Here is a 20,710-nt window from a genome sequence, read left to right as displayed (position 1 = left end):
GCTTTTCTGAATTAGTTAGTCATTCTTTATACACACACACACACACACACACACACACACACACACACACACATACACACACTTTTTAATTTTAATTCCGGAATAGTTAACATACAGTATTATAGTAGCTTCAGGTGAGCCTGGTCACTCTTGACCGGATGCCAGCCATGTGAATTTTACTTTGCTGAGCACAGAATATTTGTGCATTCTTTATTTATTTTTGAGGTGCAGTTAAATTACTTGGAAACAGATCCTTTCAAGGCTTGCTTTCAAGCTTTGTAGGATTAATGAGAGGCAAAGTGGACTTTTGTCTAGGGCTAATTTTGCACCACTGCTAACTCTGCCCCACGACTAAGGCAATGCCCTTCTGAATGTGCCATGGATGCCCATGTATTATGATGCTTCACCGCTACTCCCAGCCCTGTGTGAACTGTAGTGAGTCTAAGGGGACCCTCTACAGATCTCTAGAGCTCTCTCTGTGTGCAGCTCTTCCCTCTTTGGTACTTATGAACTCTGGCAGCCTTTCTCTCAAATTCTCAAATCTGTTTCCTCTTAGGAAGACTCTAGGATCCTGTATGGGTTCTTCTTCCCTGTGCGGGGGTCTGGAAACTCCATCCAGGCTGTTAGCTTGGACAATTATAGGGTTAACCTCATTTGTTCCTCTTCTTTCAGAGACCAGTGCCGTGTGCTACCTATTGTTCAATGTCAGAAAAAATTTTTTCATATATTTTGTCTGGGTTTTGTTGTTGTTGTTGTTGTTGTTGTTTTCCCTCTTTCTTTGCTTTTTCCTTATCCAGGGTAGACTTCACCCCACTCAACTATTCAGGTTAGCCTGCCCAACGATCCTTCCATTGCACCCAAACCCAACTTCTCATTCCTGCCCAACCCCTCTCCTGAGTCCCAGACTTATATATTCAGCTGTCTGCTGCACATTTCCACCTCCTACAGACACCTGAAACTCAGGCTGCCCCACACAGAGTTCACATTCACAGAACTCACATACCTGTAGAGCCTGGTTCTCCTCCTGTATTCCCTACCTTAATGAATTGTACCACTATTCACCCAGCTGCCCAAGCTTGAAACCTGAGAGAATTACTTGATTTCTGTTTCCTTCTTATTTAATTACCATGTCCGTTTTTTAAAAGTTTCTATTTAAATTTCAGTTAGTTAACATACAGTGTAATATTAGCCTCATGTGTACAACATAGTGATTTAATACTCCCATACACCACCCAGTGCTCAGTACAACAAGTGCCCTCCTTAATCCCTAACACCTATTTAATCCATCCTCCCACTCACATCTTCTCTGGTAACCACCAGTTTGTTCTGTATAGTTAAGAGTCTGTTTCTTGGTTTGCCTCTCTTTTTTTTCCCCTCTGCTCATTTGTTTTGTTTCTTAAATTCCACATGTAAGCGAAATCATATGGTATTTGTCTATCTCTTATTTCGCTTGCCATAACACTCTCTGGCTCTGTCCATGTCCTTGCAAATGGCAAGATTCCATTCTTTTTTAAGGCTAACATTCCATTGTATATATATATACACCATATCTTCATTTTCCATCCATCAATTGATAGACACTTGGGCTATTTCCATAATTTGGCAATGGTAGATAACACTGCTATAAACATCGGAGTGCTTGAATTACCATGTCCTTTTAATTTCATCTTCTAAATGGATCTCCAACCCACTTACTTTTGTTCATTTTTGTTCTCTAAGAAGCCAGCTTTACCTCTCATCTGGATTACTGCTAGGTTTCCTGCCTCCTGTCTTGTCCCCCTCTAATAGATTCTTCCTGATGTGATCAGAGCTATCTTTCTATAGGACAAACATGGTTATGTCATAACCCTGCTTAAAACCTTTGAACAGCCTCTACTGTTCTAAGAACGAATCCCAGTCTCTTGATTCATAAGGTTCTTCAGGATCTGACCTACAGTGACCATTCCAACTTTACTTTTGGAGTCCCTATATTACCGCCACCCTGCCCCTGCCAAAGTCTATGCTCTGACCAAACTGAACTATTTTATTTGCCTCCTAAGCATCTATGATCTCCAGCCCTTTGTACCTGCTTTTCCTTTCACTTAAAACATTATTCCTGGGGCACCTGGGTGGCTCAGCTGGTTAAGCGTCCGACTTCAGCTCAGGTCATGATCTCTCGGTCCGTGGGTTCAAGCCCTGTGTCAGGCTCTGTGCCAACAGCTCAGAGCCTGGAGCCCGCTTTGGATTCTGCGTCTCCCTCTCTCTCTCTGGCCTTCCCCTGCTCATGCTCTGTCTCTCTCTCTCAAAAATAAATAAACATTAAAAAAAAATTTTTAACATTATTCCCAACCCCTTTCCACATTGGTTCTTTCCTACACATTGCTCCTAAATGATCCAGTCACCGCAAACTCAGAATGCCACAAATCAGATTTATGTGCACCCTGTTCCCCAGTCACGTGTTTTGTTTTGTTTTGTTTGCTAGTGCCATTGCCATTCAGTACTTCAAGGCAGACATGTTTGGTATACTCTCTCTCATTTCTAAATACAGATCCTGTTCCCTAAACCACAGCCACTGCTTTTACTGCATCTGCACTGTTGCTTAGACCACACAGCCACCTCTCACTCTGTACCTGTCTCCCTAGCCTCACCTTCCGTCATTCCTCTGTGTGCAGCCTCTATGCCTGAGAGCTACTCAGACCACGTTACCTCTCTTTGTAATGCCCTCCCTCAGCCTGCTGACTTGGCAAACACCCACTCATCCTTCAAGATTTTGGTTGTCACCGAAGCAAAATCTAACAGGTATTTTTGTAGAGCCACAAGACCTTTCATGGTTTGGCTTTTAGCTACCTTTCCATCTCCATCTTCCACTATCTTGCCCCCTGTGCCTGCTGCTCAGGCCATCCCAGCCTTCTTCAGTTCTCTGCATAAGCCGTGAGCTCCCTCGGCATAGGACTCTTTTGTAGAAGCAGCTTTTTTCTGCCTGAAATGTGCTCTCATCTCTTTACTCGTGTTAATTCCTCCTTATCCTTTAGACTGTAATTCAAACGTACTCTCTTTCAGAAGAGCATTTGTTGACCCTCCTGCCTTGGATGTGTCCACTCTTACATGTTCCTCGAACGCAGCGTTAGAGCATCAACGATTACTTGCCCTCACGGCACTTCTGCCTCCCTTTGGAAACAAGTCGCTTGAATTTCTTTTAAGGAACTGCCTTTCTTCTACAGCAGGCAAGTGATGAGACTGTCAGTGGGATTTGCCTGTCCAGAGTGGGGGCACTCAACAACAGCTAGGTTAGCCGGACCCTTCTCTCTTAAGCGGCGTGGCACTGGGGAGAGAAACAGTATGCTGAAAAAATGGACCGCTGGTTGCAATCTAGATTCCTGGCACTGCCCTTTGTGTCCTTTCTGAGGGCCGGCTGTTTGATGCTTAATTTTATTCTATGGGTACCCGTGTCCTTCCAGTAAATTCCTTTTTCTTTTAAACTAGCCGGGTTCCATTTCTGTTGCTTGCAATTAAACAATCCTAATTATATGTATCTGTATCTCTAGCCCCTCGTATGGGGTGTGGCAGAGAGGCGGTATTCCGTAAATGTGCTAAGCAAATGGAAGAATGAAGGGAGTGACCTAATGACCAAGAGAGCCTAATAGTAACCCCAAGACCTGGATTCTTTGTCTTCCTCCACCCCTTGCAAGGGGGCAACATTAAGAGCGTAACAATGGTGGCATCAGTGGCTTCATCTGTCACTAGCCCACCACCTTTTACAGTGCTCTGGCCACTTCTGCTCCCAGCCCTACAGATAACTGCATCACAATCACCTCTGCTTATGCAGAGGCTGCCCTGCTCTTCTGGGGAAACTCCTCTCCTGTATCAGCTTCTGGCTTTTACTTTGGGGTTCCCTTTTGAGGACTCCACATTTGCCAAGGTTAATTCCCTCCCGGCATTTATAATAGCCTAAAACTTAACTTCCTCCACAAAGACTTTCTGAGGCTTCTGACTGCCCGTTTCCAGCACATCCGGGGATCTTACCAACAAGCACCCCACTCTCATATTCGTAAGCTGGTACTGGTGGTTGGATCTGTGCCCAGCTCCTCACAGAATTCTGGGACTGGCAGGGAAGCTTAAGTCTAGTGTTCAGGAAATATAAATTAGAGAAAGCAATCAGGAAGGCCGAGGCATAATGCTCTGGGACATAGGAGCAGAGCTTCCTACCATCGGGTTTACACAAGGCAAATCTGCAGATCGCAGAGCATCTCACTGTTTATGAATGTGTTTTCGAAGTTGCATGTGAATTCAGTTTTACAATACGGAAATGCTAGTTTGAGCATTTCTTCAGCGTCAACTCACATCTGGGGAAGTTGGCAGCAAAGCCTGGGCCTGACAGTCCACTGATCCCAAATCTGTAGTAAGTACAGAAGACTCTGGGACTCACCAGTCAGCCAGGCATAATGTAGGTTGATGTGCATATACAGCACCCCCAGCACCTGAAGGTATTCTCTCCTCAGGTGTCAAAGCAGCAAGCCCACAGCTATGCAGTGAAGGAGAGATGTTTAGTCTGGTGGTTTGGGCTTCCTGCCTTAGCCAGGCTGCAAAGCTCAGCAGTACAAAACCCCCTGGCCGAGGAGCACATGTGTGTCCTTTGCCTGGCTCCAGGTGGGAAGTGGCATGGATAATGCAAATATCTGCTCTTCTCCTCCTGCACCTGTACCAAGTCAGACCTGTGAATGCACACGGTGCTTTTTCAAATGACTCAGGTCTCTGAAATTAACCATTAACTCTTCCATTTCCATTCCAAAGGAGTAGGTCAGTGTTCTGAGCTCACATAAACTCCTAAAAGGTTCAGAAACTGGACATAAACAAAAGGGGGCTATGTACTCAAATGTGTATGTACCTAGTGACAAAACCTCTCTCTCTAAAAGGCCAAATTCACAAAAATTACAAGGAGAAATATACAAGTCTCCTGTCATCATAATGGGAAACACAACCACTGAAAAACCAGGCTCTCTGAATCAGTGAGAATTCAAAGGATTTGAGCGAACAGTTAATAAATTTGAACTGATATAGACTACCTTACATCCACTGAGTGGAGAATGCACATTCTTTTTAAGCATATATGGAACATTTATGAAAACTGGCCACCTCTGAGGCTTAAACCCTGATATGAAAATTTATGAACACTGAAACAAGCTCAAGCTTTTCACTTAAAAATCCAAAAATATTAGGGCACCTGCGTGGCTCAGTCGGTTAGGCGTCTGACTCTTGGTTTCAGCTCAGGTCACAATCTCATGGTTTGTAAGTTCTAGCCCCGCACTGGGATCTGTGCTGACAGTGCAGAGCCTGCTTGGGGTTCTCTCTCTCTGCCCCTCCCTGCCTATCTCTCTCTCTCAAAATAAACAAACTTTAAAAAATTTTGGAAAATATTTATTTTATAGCAATTCAACATTTAATATATTCCGTAATACTTTGTATTTCACTTTGTTCATAATTCCGAAAAGAAAATTATGAATGCTTGGGGTGCCTGAGCGGCTCAGTCAGTTAAGCATCTGACTCTTGATCTCAGGTCAGGTCATGATCTCATGGTTAGTGAGATCAAGCCCCACCTCAGGCTCAGTGCTAACATCTTAGGGCCTGCTTGGGATTCTCTCTCTCTCCCTCACTCTCTGCCCCTGCTCTCTCTCTCTCAAAATAAATAAATAAACCTTTAAAAAAAGAAAGTTATGAATGCTTTCACAATGCCCGATTTACACACAGTGTCTTCCTGTTTATCTCAGCATGGTGTACAAATTAGTATCACTCTCAGCCTCTGTTCTCTCTCACGTGTAAACAGCTGGGAGCACTGCATGACACAGCGAGATCCTCTTCTAGAATGAGGGGAGACCTCCCTGAAAGTTCCCCAAGCCAAGTATCCTACTCTAGCCTCATCAGCAGGCCACTGAGCCCCAGAATGGAATTTCTGGGAACACAGGTGCATGTTGCGAGCCAACTGTGCTGCTGGCATTTTTGGTCTCCAGTGACCCACTTCCTTTTTTCATTCTAAGGGACCGCCAGAAATTCCCACCAGCTGTCCCTATGCTCTGCACAAAGCAGATGTTCATTAAGTAATTGCTGCTGCCCCCCACGTGAATCGTAGGAGTTAACCACGGCCCGAGAGGGGCTGGCCAAAATGCAAACAGCTCCCACATCATCTCAAGTCAGGGAAATAAATCACAATGGAGGATCAATTAATCAAAGACAAACTAAAATAGGAAAAGCAGTATCATAAAATAAACAGAAAAATTCACTGACCTAGACTAAATTAAGTGACCCAGTAAAATAACTTAGAAGTTCACACACTGAAATCCAATCTCAAATGGGTGCACATCGGCATGGGGGCAGAGAGGGCCTCGCAAGAAATTCCTGATAAGCCCCGATCTCCTGTGACTCTGCACCACGCTCCCTCTGAGCACAGCACAGCTGTGACACACCCGGGGACAAAGGAAAGTGGAACCTCCCCTGGAAGGTAAAAGCCCCAGCCCAGCCAGTGGAGGCAAAGGGGTCATGTACCCATTTCCCCTCTGTCCTGGGGAAATAGCAATGTCCAGTGTCCAGAGCAGGGCATGCAGTGAATTCAATTCTATTCATGATAGCAAGCGTGTCCAGACCATGTCAGGGCATCTTGCGTGAAGCTGCAGCAGAATTTTGGTGGAAAACACGTCAAAAGAGCAGCTGGGGCAGGAAAAAGAAAAAAAAATGGCTCACTCTGCAGTTTGTATCTTAAACTTCATGGAGCTTATCACCTAGTAGGGTAGAGAAGTACAAATAATCACCAAGCAGTTATTATATAAAATAAGACAGAGTCCCTCTCTCCAAACAAAAATAATTTTATTTTTTCCCCAGTTGTAGGGTTAACACATGCTTACCATATAAGTTTTTTACATTTGGATTTTCATTTTATTTTTTTAGTTTCTTTATTTTTGAGAGAGAGAGAGAGACAGAGGCAGAGAGAGAGAGAAAGAGAGCGCGCACAAGTCGGGGAGGGGCAGAGAGAGAGAAGGAGACTTAGAATTTGAAGCAGGCTCCAGGCTCTGAGCTGTCAGCACAGAGCCCGATGCAGGGCTCAAACTCACAAGCCGTGAGATCATGACCTGAGCTGAAGCAGGATGCCCAACCGACTGAGCCACCAGGCGCCCCTACATTTGGATTTTGAAAGCATGAAGTAAGCACCATTTGAAATTCCAATTTTCTAAAGTTAATACCTTCAAACGTTTTGGTGACTACCTTCACAGAAATCTCTTTCCATAAATACATGTGTGAACGCGCATATATAATTTTACTTACGTGTGGCCTCAATATACATGTTCTTTGTTCCTGTTTTGTTCACTCAACAATATCCCTAATGTCTTCTGTGTCAATAAATATAAGACTGCATCATTTTTAATGGCTGTTGGAGTCCATTTCACCATACGGATGTGCCATTTCTTATGTAATCCCTAAGTATGTGTTACATGATGGACATTATGGTTTCCATTTTCCTACTTTTCATTCAACAAATATTTGCTGAGCACCTATTATATGCCAGGTACTGTTCTAAGTACCAGGGACACAGTGATAAACAAGTTGGCAAGGTCCCTGGCCAAATTCTACTGGGGGAGACTGACAGTATGCAAGTAAATAGCAGATAATTTGAAGGAAGGATGAGTGCTAAGAAGAAATAAAGACAAACTCTCTTAGAGAAGGACTGGGTGTCAAGAGAGTAGACTACTTTAGACGCAGTGATCCAAGAAGGCCTTTCTGCAGAATGACATTTGAACACAGACCTTGGACAGTCATGTAAAGCAGGAGTAAAGCATTCTAGAGACAGGAGGCATGGAGTACAAAGGCCCTGGTGCAGGAAGGGGCCTGGCATATTCATGGACTCACAGGAATGCCAATGTGGCTTGAGGCCAGAGAGGGACAAAATGGACTAAGCATTGAGAAAACTCAAGAGAAACCACAGTAGGAGCTAGCAAGTCAGACCCTATAGGTCATGGAGTTTGGGTCTTATTTTAAGTGTACCATGAAGTCAATGGAGAGTTTTCAGTGGGAACAAGATATGATCTGATGTACATTTTATTTTATTTTATTATTTTTTTTTTAAAAAAAATTTTTTTTTCAACGTTTATTTATTTTTGGGACAGAGAGAGACAGAGCATGAATGGGGGAGGGGCAGAGAGAGAGAGGGAGACACAGAATGGGAAACAGGCTCCAGGCTCTGAGCCATCAGCCCAGAGCCTGACGCGGGGCTCGAACTCCCGGACCGCGAGATCGTGACCTGGCTGAAGTCGGACACTTAACCGACTGCGCCACCCAGGCGCCCCATGATGTACATTTTAAAAGATCACTCTGGCTACAATGTGGAGAATGGACTACTGGGAAACGACAAATGACCAGAGAGACCAGTAGATATTTCCTTATCCAAGGGAGAGAAGATGGTACCTTGGACAGAGCTGCTGGAAAAAGGCTAGACAAGAACACATTGTGAAGACAGAAAAAGTGAGAAAGGGAGAGGAGGGGCAACAATCAAAGAGGTTTCTGGGTCTGTGGCTTGAACACTTGGGCAGATGGGGACAAAAACATGGGAGAGGAACAGCTTTGAGCACACAGATCCCACACACATTCCATTAGATTTATATGTAACTATTTTGGTTTGGGGAGAGGAGGGCTACTGCTAATTTATTTTTTTTATTTTATTTATGTATTTTTATTTTCATTTGAGAGAGAGAGAGAGAGAGAGAGAGCGAGCAAAGGTGGGGGGGAGGGGAGAGAATCTTAAGCAGGCTCCATGCACAGCACAAAGGGCTTTATCCCACAGCTCATGACCTGAGCCAAAATCCAGAGTCAGAAGTTCAACCCTCTGAGCCACCCAGGTATCCCTAATCTTTTATTTTCAATTATTCATTGCTAACATATATAATTTTTTTTTTTTTTTTTACATTTTGATCTTCTTTCTTATCTTGCTAAACTCAGTTATTAGTTCTAGGATTTTTTTTTTGTAGATTCCTTGAGATTTTCTATGTAAACAATCATGTCACCTATGAAGAGAGCCAGTTTTATTCCTTCCTTTCCAATTTATATTCTTGTTGTCTCTTTTTCTTGCCTCACCACACTGGCTGGGACTGTTAGGAGTGGTTCCTGATCTCTGGGGGAGAACAGTTTTTTACCATGAAGCATGATGTTTGCTGTGGGCTGTCTGTAGATGCCCCACATCCAGTTGAAGAAGTTCCCTTTTAAGCATGCTGAGAGTTTTTGTCACGAGTAGATGCTGAATCTTTGTCAGATGCTTTTTCTTCACCAATTGACATGACCATGCGGTTCCCCTTTAGACAGTGAACATGGTGGACTACATTGAGTGACTTTTGAATGCTGACCCAGCCTTCCATCTCTAGGATAAACCCCAGGTGGGCACCAAACCTGGGGAGTTTTAGCCATTATTTCTTTGAGTATCTCTTCTGCACTGCACTTTCTTCTTCTGGGACTCCAACAACAGACGGCAAACCTTCTGGTGTTGTCCCACAAGTCACTGAGGCTCTGCTCAACTTTGTAACTCTTTTCTGTTGTTCATATTGGGTAATTTCTATTGCTTTCCTTTCAAGGTCATTGATTCTTTGTTCTTCATCTCCATTTTGTTATTGAGTCCACTCAGTTTTTAAAATTTCAACTATTGCATTTTTTTTTCTTATATCTCCATTTGGTTCCTTTTTATTTCCTTTTTGGGGGGTAGTGGCTAACAGTTTCTATCTTTTTTGCATCAATACCGTTTGCCCTTATTTTGGAGAGCATTTTCATAACAGCTGCTTTAAAGGAAGTGTCTGGTTATTCCAACATCTGTGTTGAGATGTTCCTGGTTCTTCACATGATGATTAATTCTGGATTGTATCCTGGACATTTTGAATATGAGGTTATGAACATTTAGGTCTTGTTTAAATCCAGTGGAGAGGGGCGCCTGGGTGGCGCAGTCGGTTAAGCGTCCGACTTCAGCCAGGTCACGATCTCGCGGTCCGTGAGTTCGAGCCCCGCGTCAGGCTCTGGGCTGATGGCTCAGAGCCTGGAGCCTGTTTCCGATTCTCTGTCTCCCTCTCTCTCTGACCCTCCCCGGTTCATGCTCTGTCTCTCCCTGTCCCAAAAATAAATAAACGTTGAAAAAAAAAAAAATTAAAAAAAAAAAAAATCCAGTGGAGAGTGTTGACATTTTTGTTTTACCAGACTCTCAACCAGGTTGGATTTAGGTGGCAAGTTTTGACCAGCCTTCCATAGGTTATAGTTTCAATGCCAGTTCCATTTTCAAAGCCTCCTCAAGTGGGTCCTCTGTGGACACCACCCAATGTCCAGTCTAGGACTCAGTCAGCGGTCTATCCCTTGGACCACTTCTCAGAGTCTTTGGCGTTTGCTAGAATCAGATGTGTGCGTGCACAGCTCAGCGGTTAGCTGTTCATAAACAACTTTTAAGGGCTGCTTTCCTGAGCTCTTCCCTGTTTTCTCCTGGTGATTTCCAGTTCATCGGGCCTCCCCCTCTCGGACCTCTGGCTAGACAGCTGAGATCTTAGTTACTGCCTTCTCCCTCACATTTCCTGAAAGGTATCCAGATCTGGGCCCAAGCAGCAGGAAGGCGGAGGAAAAAGAGCAACCAATTTCACCCCCTGCCCCCAGCATCCTGGGATTACAGCTCCTCTGATCAGAGAGGAACATCTCCCTTTTTCAGTTTTAGGTGCTTGGCGACCCCACTGCTGTCACAGGCGGTACCACCACCACTATAGTGGGGCTGCCTGCGGTCTAAGGCACGAGGGAAAAGGGAGGAAAATAAAACCAACCTTTGGAATTTCCCCCTCTGTCTGAGTGTCAGAGCCCTGTCCCCGCCCCAGAGCCATAACTAGACGTCTTCTGGAATTCTCTCTGGCTGTCCCCTAACAGGCACTGCTGGGTTTGGGGCCTTGCATTGAGGACATGGGATACCAGAGGAAAAAATGAAAAATTCACTGCCAGCATGGTATTGCTTTTAATTCTGGTCTCTTCCCCCAATCTGCCTACTACTCTTTATATTTCAGAGTCCTCAAATAGCTGCTAAGTGCACCTGTCCAGGCCTTTAGCTGCAGCCAATGAGAGAGATTCCTGTCCATGTATCTTGTACATATATCCTGGTACATACAGACGCATCCATTTCTGTAGGGAATACAGCTACGAGAGGAAGTGCCAGCTCATGAGGTATGTGTATATTCAAATTGTGCTAGATACTACATAGTCTTTTCTAAAGGGATTGTAACCAATTTACCCTCTGACCAGTGGAGACCCAGAGTTTCCACTGTCCCACATCCTCACCAATACTGGAATATGGAGCATTTCAAGTTTTGCTACTTTGGTGGATGTGCAGTGGTATCTCAAGGTAATCCTAATTTGCCTCTCCCTAGGCAGCGATGCAACCGAACACGTTTTCATAAGTTTATCAGCCATTTGGATTTCCTCTTTCATGGAGTGCTTACTCAGGCCTTTTGCTTGTTTTGATACTGGGTTGTTTCTTTATTCCTGTTGATTTCTGTAGCTCTCTATTCTGGAAACACACCCTTTGTTGGCTGTTCATGTTATAAATATCTTTTTTTCACTCTGGATTGCCTTTTCATTCTCTTAATGGTGTCTTCCTGGTGAATGAGAAGTTCTTAACTTTAATACATCAAAAGCGATCGATCTTTTCCTATAGCAGCACACACAACTTTTGTGTCTATTTAAGAACTTTCTGTCTGTCCACTCTATCTTAAAGTGATCTCTCTTGTCTCAGCATTTGAGTGGAGTATACCTCAAGCATACAAAGTATGAAAGAGCAAGATAGCAAGGGAGAGAGTATGAGCTCTAGAGGTGGACAGATAAGAGTGGTCCTGGACAGGTTACTTTACCTTTGGGAGCATTAGTTTCTTTTATCTGTAATCAAAGATACACTATCCACCTTGCACGATGTGTATAAAGCACCTACCACAGTGTTGGCACATAGTAGGCCTTTAGTAAGCAGTGGTAGCAGTGATTATAGTCTCTGAACTCACCTCTCCCCTTGCCCACATGGCCACAACTGCCAAAGCCTCAGGGCTGCTCTGTGAAACACCAATCTGCTGCATTCAAGGACAGCTACATGGCTTCAATTAACTGCCCTCAGCAGGCCAGCAAAGTCTCCCTGTTGTTCACAGGCAGCACCCACCACCAAGGCCCACTATCTCCAACTAGAAATGCAGGCTTGATGCCCAGAGATGCTCTTCTCACAAAGGAAAGTCGTCCTGGGGCTCCCATACGAACGTGATGTCAGCCAAGGTGAAGAATCAAAACGACGTCTCTTTCTGCTCACCGCCAAGCTCCACTGAGCCGGAGTGATTTGGTGTCAAAGGTGACTTGTATGTCCATCTGTGGGTCCCACATTTCGACACAGGGAAGAGAGGCAGCATGATGACATGCACGTGGGTTGGCACAAGTACACAGTAAAGTGCACACCCTGGAGGAGGTGTGTATTGGGGTACACGGGATGTGCGTGCAAACGTGCAACAGTGTATGTCCGCAGGAAGCCGGGACACTCTCCTCAGCCTAAGGTTTTGCTGGAGAGGCCGGATAATTATCTACTCCAACATACCCAGAGCTCCGGGCCTCTTAATGCCCTCTGCCCCACCCTCTAGGCCGCAATCTGTGCTCAGGAAACAGATTCCAGTTCTATGGACCTGGATGGATCTGAATGAGGAAGGAGCATCTACTGCAAATTCTTTAAGCAACTGGCAGAGTCTTCTAGATGCTACATCCCACTTCTTAGACCACAAGTCTCCAGAAAAGCTTCGTAAGACTTTCCCACAATCCTGAGATATCCCACTGCCCTTCCCAGAGACCCCCCCTCCCCCACCTCACCAGGCTCCACTTCAAATGTGGCCAAGTGCTGAGTGCAGAAAGGACAGAGGGGGGAAGATTGGTACCTGCGCCTAGTGTTTGTCCAGCGGAGTCAAAGGAAAGAACCACTGAATCTGCAACACAAGAGGACAAGTTCATTTCTTTCTCCTTGCTAGAGTTAAAAAGCCAAAAAAAAAAAAAAAAAAAACACAAGCTCCCACTGACTCTGCCCAAACCCTCCCCCATGAGGGAAAATCAACTGGATTGGAACTCAGCTGCATAGACAGCCTCCACAGGCCCATGCCCACCCATCCACTGGGCCAGGAGGCCCTACCGAGCCCAGCCCCTAGCCTCCCACCACTGGGAGGAACGTCTCAGGGCAGAGACAGGCCTCGAATTCTTCACAGGCATTTCCTGCAAAACTAGGGGACAAATTTACTTTTTTTCCCCCTTCTTATAATGAAAATAAAATTAAAACAATGCAAAAGAAAACTCTTCTGCAGCTGGTTAAAGGCACTAACATTTCCCTTTGACTTCTCCCTTTCTTTTCCTACTCATATACCCAATTTGTTTATTATTTCTTCCCCAGAAGGGCTTAAAATGGCCTACAGGAATTTACAGGACACACTGGAATTTTTTAAAAAATGAAGAAGTCAAGAAAGGAAAAATATTACATAGTCCGGGGAATGTTAGTGCACAAAACGCATGCCATGAGGACCTGTGCATATGCCACAGGTGGAATCAAGAAGGCCTGAGCTCCCAAACTGCCAAAGAAAAGGAGAAAATGAACAGTCACAAGATTTAGTACCCACAGCACATTCATTCATTTGACCAGTCAGCAAATATTTATTGGGCATGACAATATGCTATGACTTTGACTTTGAGATACAGCCACAAACAAAAGGGCATGGTCTCTACCCTCACAGGTCTCCCTGACATCAGTCTAAGAGACAAAAAAAAAAAAAAAAAAAAAAGTTACCAAACAACAAATCACCCAACTAAAAATTGTCTGAGTGAAACAGAGTGCTTTGAATATCTCTATTAAGAATCAGACCGAGGGACACCTGGGTGGCTCAGTCAGTTAAGCGTCTGACTTCAGCTCAGGCCATGATCTCACGGTTTGTGAGTTCAAGCCCCGCATCAGGCTCTGTGCTGACAGCTCAGAGCCTGGAGCCTGCTTCGGATTCTGTGTCTCCCTCTCTCTCTGCCCCTCCCCTGCTCGCACTGTATCTCTCTCTCAAAAAATAAATGAACATTAAAAGAAATGAAAAAAAAAAAAAAGAATCAGACCGAGTTTGGAAGGGGACTGGGGGCTGGTTAGGGAAGGCTTCCCTGAAGAAGTGACACCTGGACTAACAGCTGAGGGATAAGTGAGGGTTAAACCCCACAAACCCCTGGAATGAGGCATTCCAGGTAGAGAGAATACCTGTGTGGAGACCTGAAGGGTGATGCAGCAGGGTGCTTCGGGGCGACTATAAGACCAAAATATAAAAGCAAATATGAAACAGTCATCAGGAAGAAATTTCTCCTGTGGGCCCTAATAATAAAAGGGGATCCTATATGACGCTAAAGACTGTAACTTCTACAACATTTCTATAATACATAAGCGTGACTCTTGTATGGCTATTTCTTACAATGCGAGCTCATACAAAATGATGGAATAAAGCCAATGCATAATTCAATAAAAGCTATTATAAGGAACACTGAGATAAGGCCCAAGATAACCCCAGAAACCCCAGACTCAAACGGGATCATATTCAAAAGGCTCACTCACCACCAAGGAAAGCCAGCTGGATGTATATAGGACCAGGGTCTATAGCCACACCCCCACCCCAGCCATATCCTCTGACCTCAGGCTGAGGTCATTTTCTCTTACTGCACAAGGAAACCCAACACATGATAAATCATTATCATAACTGTACATAATATCTGTCCCCACTGCTGGACTATCAGCTCCACGAGGGCAGACACTATACCTGCTTTATTCCCTGGCACATTACCAGCAGAACACCGGGAAGTAACCATCTGCTGAAGGGCCCGACCGTGGCTCAGTCGGCTGAGCGTCTTACTCTTAATTTCAGGTCGGGTCATGATCCCACAGTTGTGGGATTGAGCCCCGCATCGGGCTCCACGCTGAGCATGGAGCCTGCTTGGGACTCTCTCTCTCTCTCTCTCTCTCAATTTCTCTCTCTCTCTCTCTCTCTCTCTCTCTATCTCCCTCTGCCCCTCTCCCCTGCTTGCAGGCACTCTCTCTCTCTCTCTCTCTAATAAAACAAAAATTTACCCATTTGCTGAATAACAGTACCTAGAGAAGTAAATGGATCACAGATGCTTCATAAATATTATGTCTTAAAACCAAATGTTTACAAAGAACAAGGTGGCAGAGAGCCAACAGATATGGTTTCTGATAAGGGTCCAGAGGCAGACATTCTGTGCTTCCAATTAAGGGCAGATCCATTATGCTGTGAAACCTACCAAGTAGAAGGTAGGGTTGAAGTTTTCTCACAAAGATGCCGAAGCACAGTTAGGACACCAGGCTGATCAGATAGGTGACCGTCCTATCTCGTATGAGATCAAATCAATGTCTCACTTTACAACCTCTTCTTCTTTATCAACATTTCACACATCTGTCTTCTCTCAGTGCTACAGCTCTTCTAGAAGAGAGCCCCTTATTTTTCTCTCTCTTTTTTAAAGAAGCTTTACTGAGGTATAATTTACATACTATAAAATTCATTCATTTTAAATGTACAATTCAGTGATTTTTAGAAAATTTGCAGAGCTATGTAACCATCACCACACGCAATTTTACGACATTTCCATCATTCCAAAAAGATCCCTCATGTCCATTTACAGTCCTGCTCTGCTCTCACCTCCAGCCCCAGGCAACCACTGATTTACTTTCTGTCTCTGTAAATTCCCCTTTCTGGACATCTATCTATCTGCTTTTGTTAGAACTGTTCCATAGCCCCTAACCATACCCCTGCCTCTGATGTGGCCCATTTCCATCATCCTTTATACCACTGATGATCTTTCTTTCTTTCTTTCTTTCTTTCTTTCTTTCTTTCTTTCTTTTTATTTATTTATTTTGAGAGAGAGAGACAGACAGACAGACAGACTGTAAGAGGGGAAGAGAGGGAGAGAGAATCCCAAGCAGGTTCTAAGCCATGAGCCCAGAGCCCAAACTGGGGCTTGAACCCACAAACTGCAAGACCATGACCCAAGCCAAAACAAAGAACCGGATGCCCAACTGACTGAGCCACCCAGGTGCCCCTATACCCCTGATGACCTTATGACCTTTCTAAACAGTATGCCTCACTGTGGCTTTGCTCTTAATTAAAATCCTTCAGAGACCAAAAACCATAAAATACCTAAGAATAAATCTAACCAAAGAGGTGAAAAATCTATACACTGAAAACCAAAGAAAGCTTATGAAAGAAATTGAAGAAGACACAAAAAAAATAGAAAAAGATTCCATGCTCCTGGATAGGAAGAATAAATATTGTTTAAATGTCGATACTACCCAAAGCAATCTACATATTCAATGCAATCCCTATCAAAATTATACCAGCATTCTTCACAGAGCTAGAACAAACAATCCTAAAATTTGTATGGAACCAGAAAAGACCCCGAATAGCCAAAGCACTCTTGAAAAAGAAAACCAAAGCAGGAGGCATCACAATCCCAGACTTCAAGCTGTATTACAAAGCTGTAATCATCAAGACAGTATGGTACTGGCATAAGAACAGACACTCAGATCAATGGAACAGAATAGAGAACCCAGAAATGGATCCACAAACGTATGGCCAACTAATCTTTGACAAAGCAGGAAAGAATATCCAATGGAATAAAGACAGTCTCTTCAGCAAGTGGTGCTGGGAAAACTGGACAGCGACATGCAGAAGAACGAACCTGGACCACTTTCTTACCCCATACACAAACATAAACTCAAAATGGATGAAAGACCTAAATATAAGACAGGAAGCCATCAAAATCCTCGAGGAGAAAGCAGGCAAAAACCTCTTTGATCTTGGCCGCAGCAACTTCTTACTCAACAAGTCTCCACAGGCAAGGGAAACAAAAGCAAAAATGAACTACTGGGACCTCATCAAGATAAAAAAGCTTCTGCATATCAAAGAAACAATCAGCAAAACTAAAAGGCAACCAACAGAATGGGAGAAGATATTTGCAAATGACATATCAGATAAAGGGTTAGTATCCAAAATTTATAAAGAACTTCTCAAACTCAACACCCAAAAAACAAATAATCCAGTGAAGAAATGGGCAAAAGACATGAATAGACACTTCTCCAAAGAAGACATCCAGATGGCCAACCGACACATGAAAAGATGCTCCACATCACTCATCATCAGGGAAATACAAATCAAAACCACAATGAGATACCACCTCACACCTGTCATAATGGCTAACATTAACAACTCAGAAATCAACAGATGTTGGCGAGGATATGGAGAAAGAGGATCTCTTTTGCACTGCTGGTGGGAATGCAAACAGGTGCAGCCACTCTGGAAACAGTATGGAGGTTCCTCAAAAAACTAAAAATAGAACTACCCTATGACCCAGCAATTGCACTACTAGGTATTTATCCAAGGGATACAGGTGTGCTGTTTCAAAGGGACACATGCACCCCCATGTTTATAGCAGCACTACCAATAATAGCCAAAGTATGGAAAGAGCCCAAATGTCCATCGATGGATGAATGGATAAAGAAGATGTGGTATATATATATATATATACAATGGAGTAATACTCAGCAGTCAAAAAGAATGAAATCTTGCCATTTGCAACTACGTGGATGGAACTGGAGGGTATTATGCTAAGTGAAATTAGTCAGAGAAAGACAAATATCATATAACTTCTCTCATATGAGGTCTTTAAGAGACAAAACAGATGAACATAAGGGAAGCGAAACAAAATAATATAAAAACAGGAAGGGGGTTAAAACAGAAGAGACTCATGAATATGGAGAACAAACAGAGGGTTACTGTAGGGGGTGTGGGAGGGGGGATGGGCTAAATGAGTAAAGGGCATTAAGGAATCTACTCCTGAAATCATTGTTGCACTATATGCTAATTTGGATGTAAATTAAAAAAATAAAATTAAAAAAAAAGACAAGACCAAAAAAAATCCAAAAAAAAAAAAAAAATCCTTCAGAGGGTTCTCACGGCCTGGAAGATAAAGTCCAAGCTCTGACATTCCTTCATTTTCTCTCATTTGCCATTTTTAATATATCTTATGTTCCAGATATGGCAAACTACCTCCATTTCCCCAGAGGCATACACCGTCTTTTCTTCACATGTCAGACACACTGTGCTCACTGCCTGTTTGCATGCAAAAACCTCCCACTTTTTCATTAAGATCCAACTCAGTCATCCCCACTTCTTGCCGCCTTCTCTGGTCAGTTCTGCTCATCCTCTCCTTCAGGCCAAGACTGTACTGTTATTGTCATTTATTGTAATCCCTGGTTACCTCTCTTTTTCTCTTCTTTTTTTTTTTTTCTTTTTCTCTTATTAAACATTTCAAGTTCCCTGAGGACAAGGAATATTTATTCATTTTGAGGCTGTGATGCCTAGCTCAGTAACTGACACACAGAAAGTGGTCAAGATGCTTCCTAAACAAAGGAATAAACCGGTAAATGTCCTTGCTTGCTTCCAAAGGTGATGTTATCCAAGTGGTATTTCACAAGCTGGGAGGACAGGGCAGCGGGGAGGGAATCCATTCTGCATACAGATTCTCATTCGACTCAAGTCGACCTAACTGTCCCCGGACAGTGAAGTTTTGGGGGCTCAAGTGTGGCCTCCTCCCAGGAAGATAAAAACATGTGCAGAAATCAGAATAAGAAAAGTGGCAGGGAGCTTCCTAGGTTAGAGGCTGCAGTCACCTGGAGAAGATTAGGCCCAGCTTCCTGAGGCGCTGACTGCCCGCACGACCAACAATAAAAACAGCATGTGAAATTTTTATTGCAGTTGACAAGTACTTTTCCAATTGCAATTTACCTTCTTTGTACTCACAAGCAGACTTGAAATAATCTCTTTTAAACTTTTCGATCTAAACAAAGACAAAGGGCTTAGAAGTTAAGTAAAAGATGATAACTTAACTAACCCTTAAAAGAAACGAGACAAAATGTTAACAGTGGCTGTCTCTGGGTGAAAGAATTACAGGTGATAGTTTTTCTCTGCGCTTTTGCAAAATTTCTACAGTGAACATGTATTCCTTATATCATCAGAATAAAAAAAAAAAACTAAAAAAAAAAAAAAGAACTCTACTCCAGCTGTAGGATTTTAACCTCTAATTCACTGGTACCAAAGCAAAGTGATGGAAGGTTCCTGACTGCCTTCATTTTTCCGTGCATGCCCAAAAGCTGTTCAGCTCTTCCCTGTAGTTACTGAGGTCATCCTTGTATTTCATGCCGTTTAAATATTATCTCCGTGACATCAATTCCTAGCTCAACTACAAAAATTCCTAAATAGACTGGACTTTTTTTTTTTCCCTCTCCCCTCCCCCACAAATAGTATCAAATGCCTATTATGTGCCAGGCCCAGTGCTAGATACTAGAGACAGGGAGCCGAGTAAGAGACAGTCTCTGCCTTGCAGCCAAGGAAGACAGGCAAGTTCACTGGAACCTAAAATAAAAATAACGTATGATTAGGGTATGCAAAGAGTAAGCAGTGAGCAGAGGAGAGACTCCCTGGAAAGAAAAAGTCAGAGTGTTGGTGGAATGCTCCCAACACCACATGTCCGTACCGTGGAAGGTGCAAGTAACAGGGCAGAAATTGCAGGAGGAAGTTAGTGACATATTCATGTTTTGTGTGAGTTTTCATGGATTTTGCTTTGAACGTGAAAGGCACTGACTTGAGAATGTTTGGTCATTTGTTGTCTGCATTTATTCTAAGGGATGGAAGATCACTTCAGACATAAACTACACTATGGCAGCTAAAGGGGAAACTCGGTATTCAACAAATCAAGAAGTTTCTTTTGTAAGACACAGAGCAAGAATATCCAGACTGCTCCCTCTCAGGCTAACAAATATGTCATTTTTATTTCAAGCAGCCCAGGCTCCAGCTGTTCCTGGCTCCCAGGCCAGAGGCAGCCATGTGGTGCACTATACAAGTGAGCAAATAGAATTCCAGACCCAGGTACAACAGAGCATTGCTGTGTATGACTTTGTTCAATGAGGAAACCTAGAATTTACTGGAAATCTTTTATTGTAGTCAGATGTTTCCTGTGTCTGGTTTCTGAAGTGGATAAAAGGAGTATGAAGAAGAATGGAGCTCAGTCTTTCTAGAACTGGAGGGGCTTCCAAAGCTCAAATGATGTGAACAAGCTATATATTCAGGTAGTACCTGGCACAGTACAGATTCAACATGTATCTTCTGCTATCTACCATGTGTAAGCGCTAGAGATCCACGAATGAATAATTAAAAAAAAAAAAAATGTCCCCTCAAACAGCTTGCAAGCAGGTAAAATAAAAACATACAGGGGCGCCTGGGTGGCGCAGTCGGTTAAGCGTCCGACTTCAGCCAGGTCACGATCTCGCGGTCCATGAGTTCGAGCCCCGCGTCGGGCTCTGGGCTGATGGCTCAGAGCCTGGAGCCTGTTTCCGATTCTGTGTCTCCCGACCCTCCCCTGTTCATGCTCTGTCTCTCTCTGTCTCAAAAATAAATAAGCGTTAAAAAAAAAAAAATTAAAAAAAAAAAATGAATAAACGTTAAAAAAAATTTTTTTAACACATACAAAGCTAAGCATTTGATACTTATCAATATCGTACTATACACCTGATATTTGCTAAGAGAGTAGATCTTAAATGTTCTCACCACAGGCACACCCACACAAAGGTAACTAGGTGAGCCAACGG

At 43.5% G+C, this 20,710-nt stretch overlaps 1 protein-coding gene across 4 annotated transcripts in view; it reads right to left on the bottom strand.

Moving 5' to 3' along the window:
• The window catches only part of ST3GAL3 (ST3 beta-galactoside alpha-2,3-sialyltransferase 3), a 201,798-nt gene that overhangs the window by 105,814 nt on the left and 75,274 nt on the right, over window positions 1-20,710 (bottom strand). For 2 of the 4 annotated variants that reach the window (XM_040469944.1, XM_040469947.1), the window contains exon 3: window positions 12,924-12,971. The exons of the other annotated variants lie outside the window; for them this stretch is intronic. In XM_040469944.1, coding sequence (XP_040325878.1) covers window positions 12,924-12,971 — 48 coding nt within the window. The remainder of the gene's footprint in view (window positions 1-12,923; window positions 12,972-20,710) is intronic. 4 annotated transcript variants of the gene reach the window in all.

The sequence above is a fragment of the Herpailurus yagouaroundi genome, unplaced genomic scaffold, assembly GCF_014898765.1.
Source record: "Herpailurus yagouaroundi ecotype Mexico unplaced genomic scaffold, PumYag 77, whole genome shotgun sequence".
Taxonomy (NCBI): domain Eukaryota; kingdom Metazoa; phylum Chordata; class Mammalia; order Carnivora; family Felidae; genus Herpailurus; species Herpailurus yagouaroundi.
This window is presented reverse-complemented; position numbering and strand designations above follow the sequence as displayed.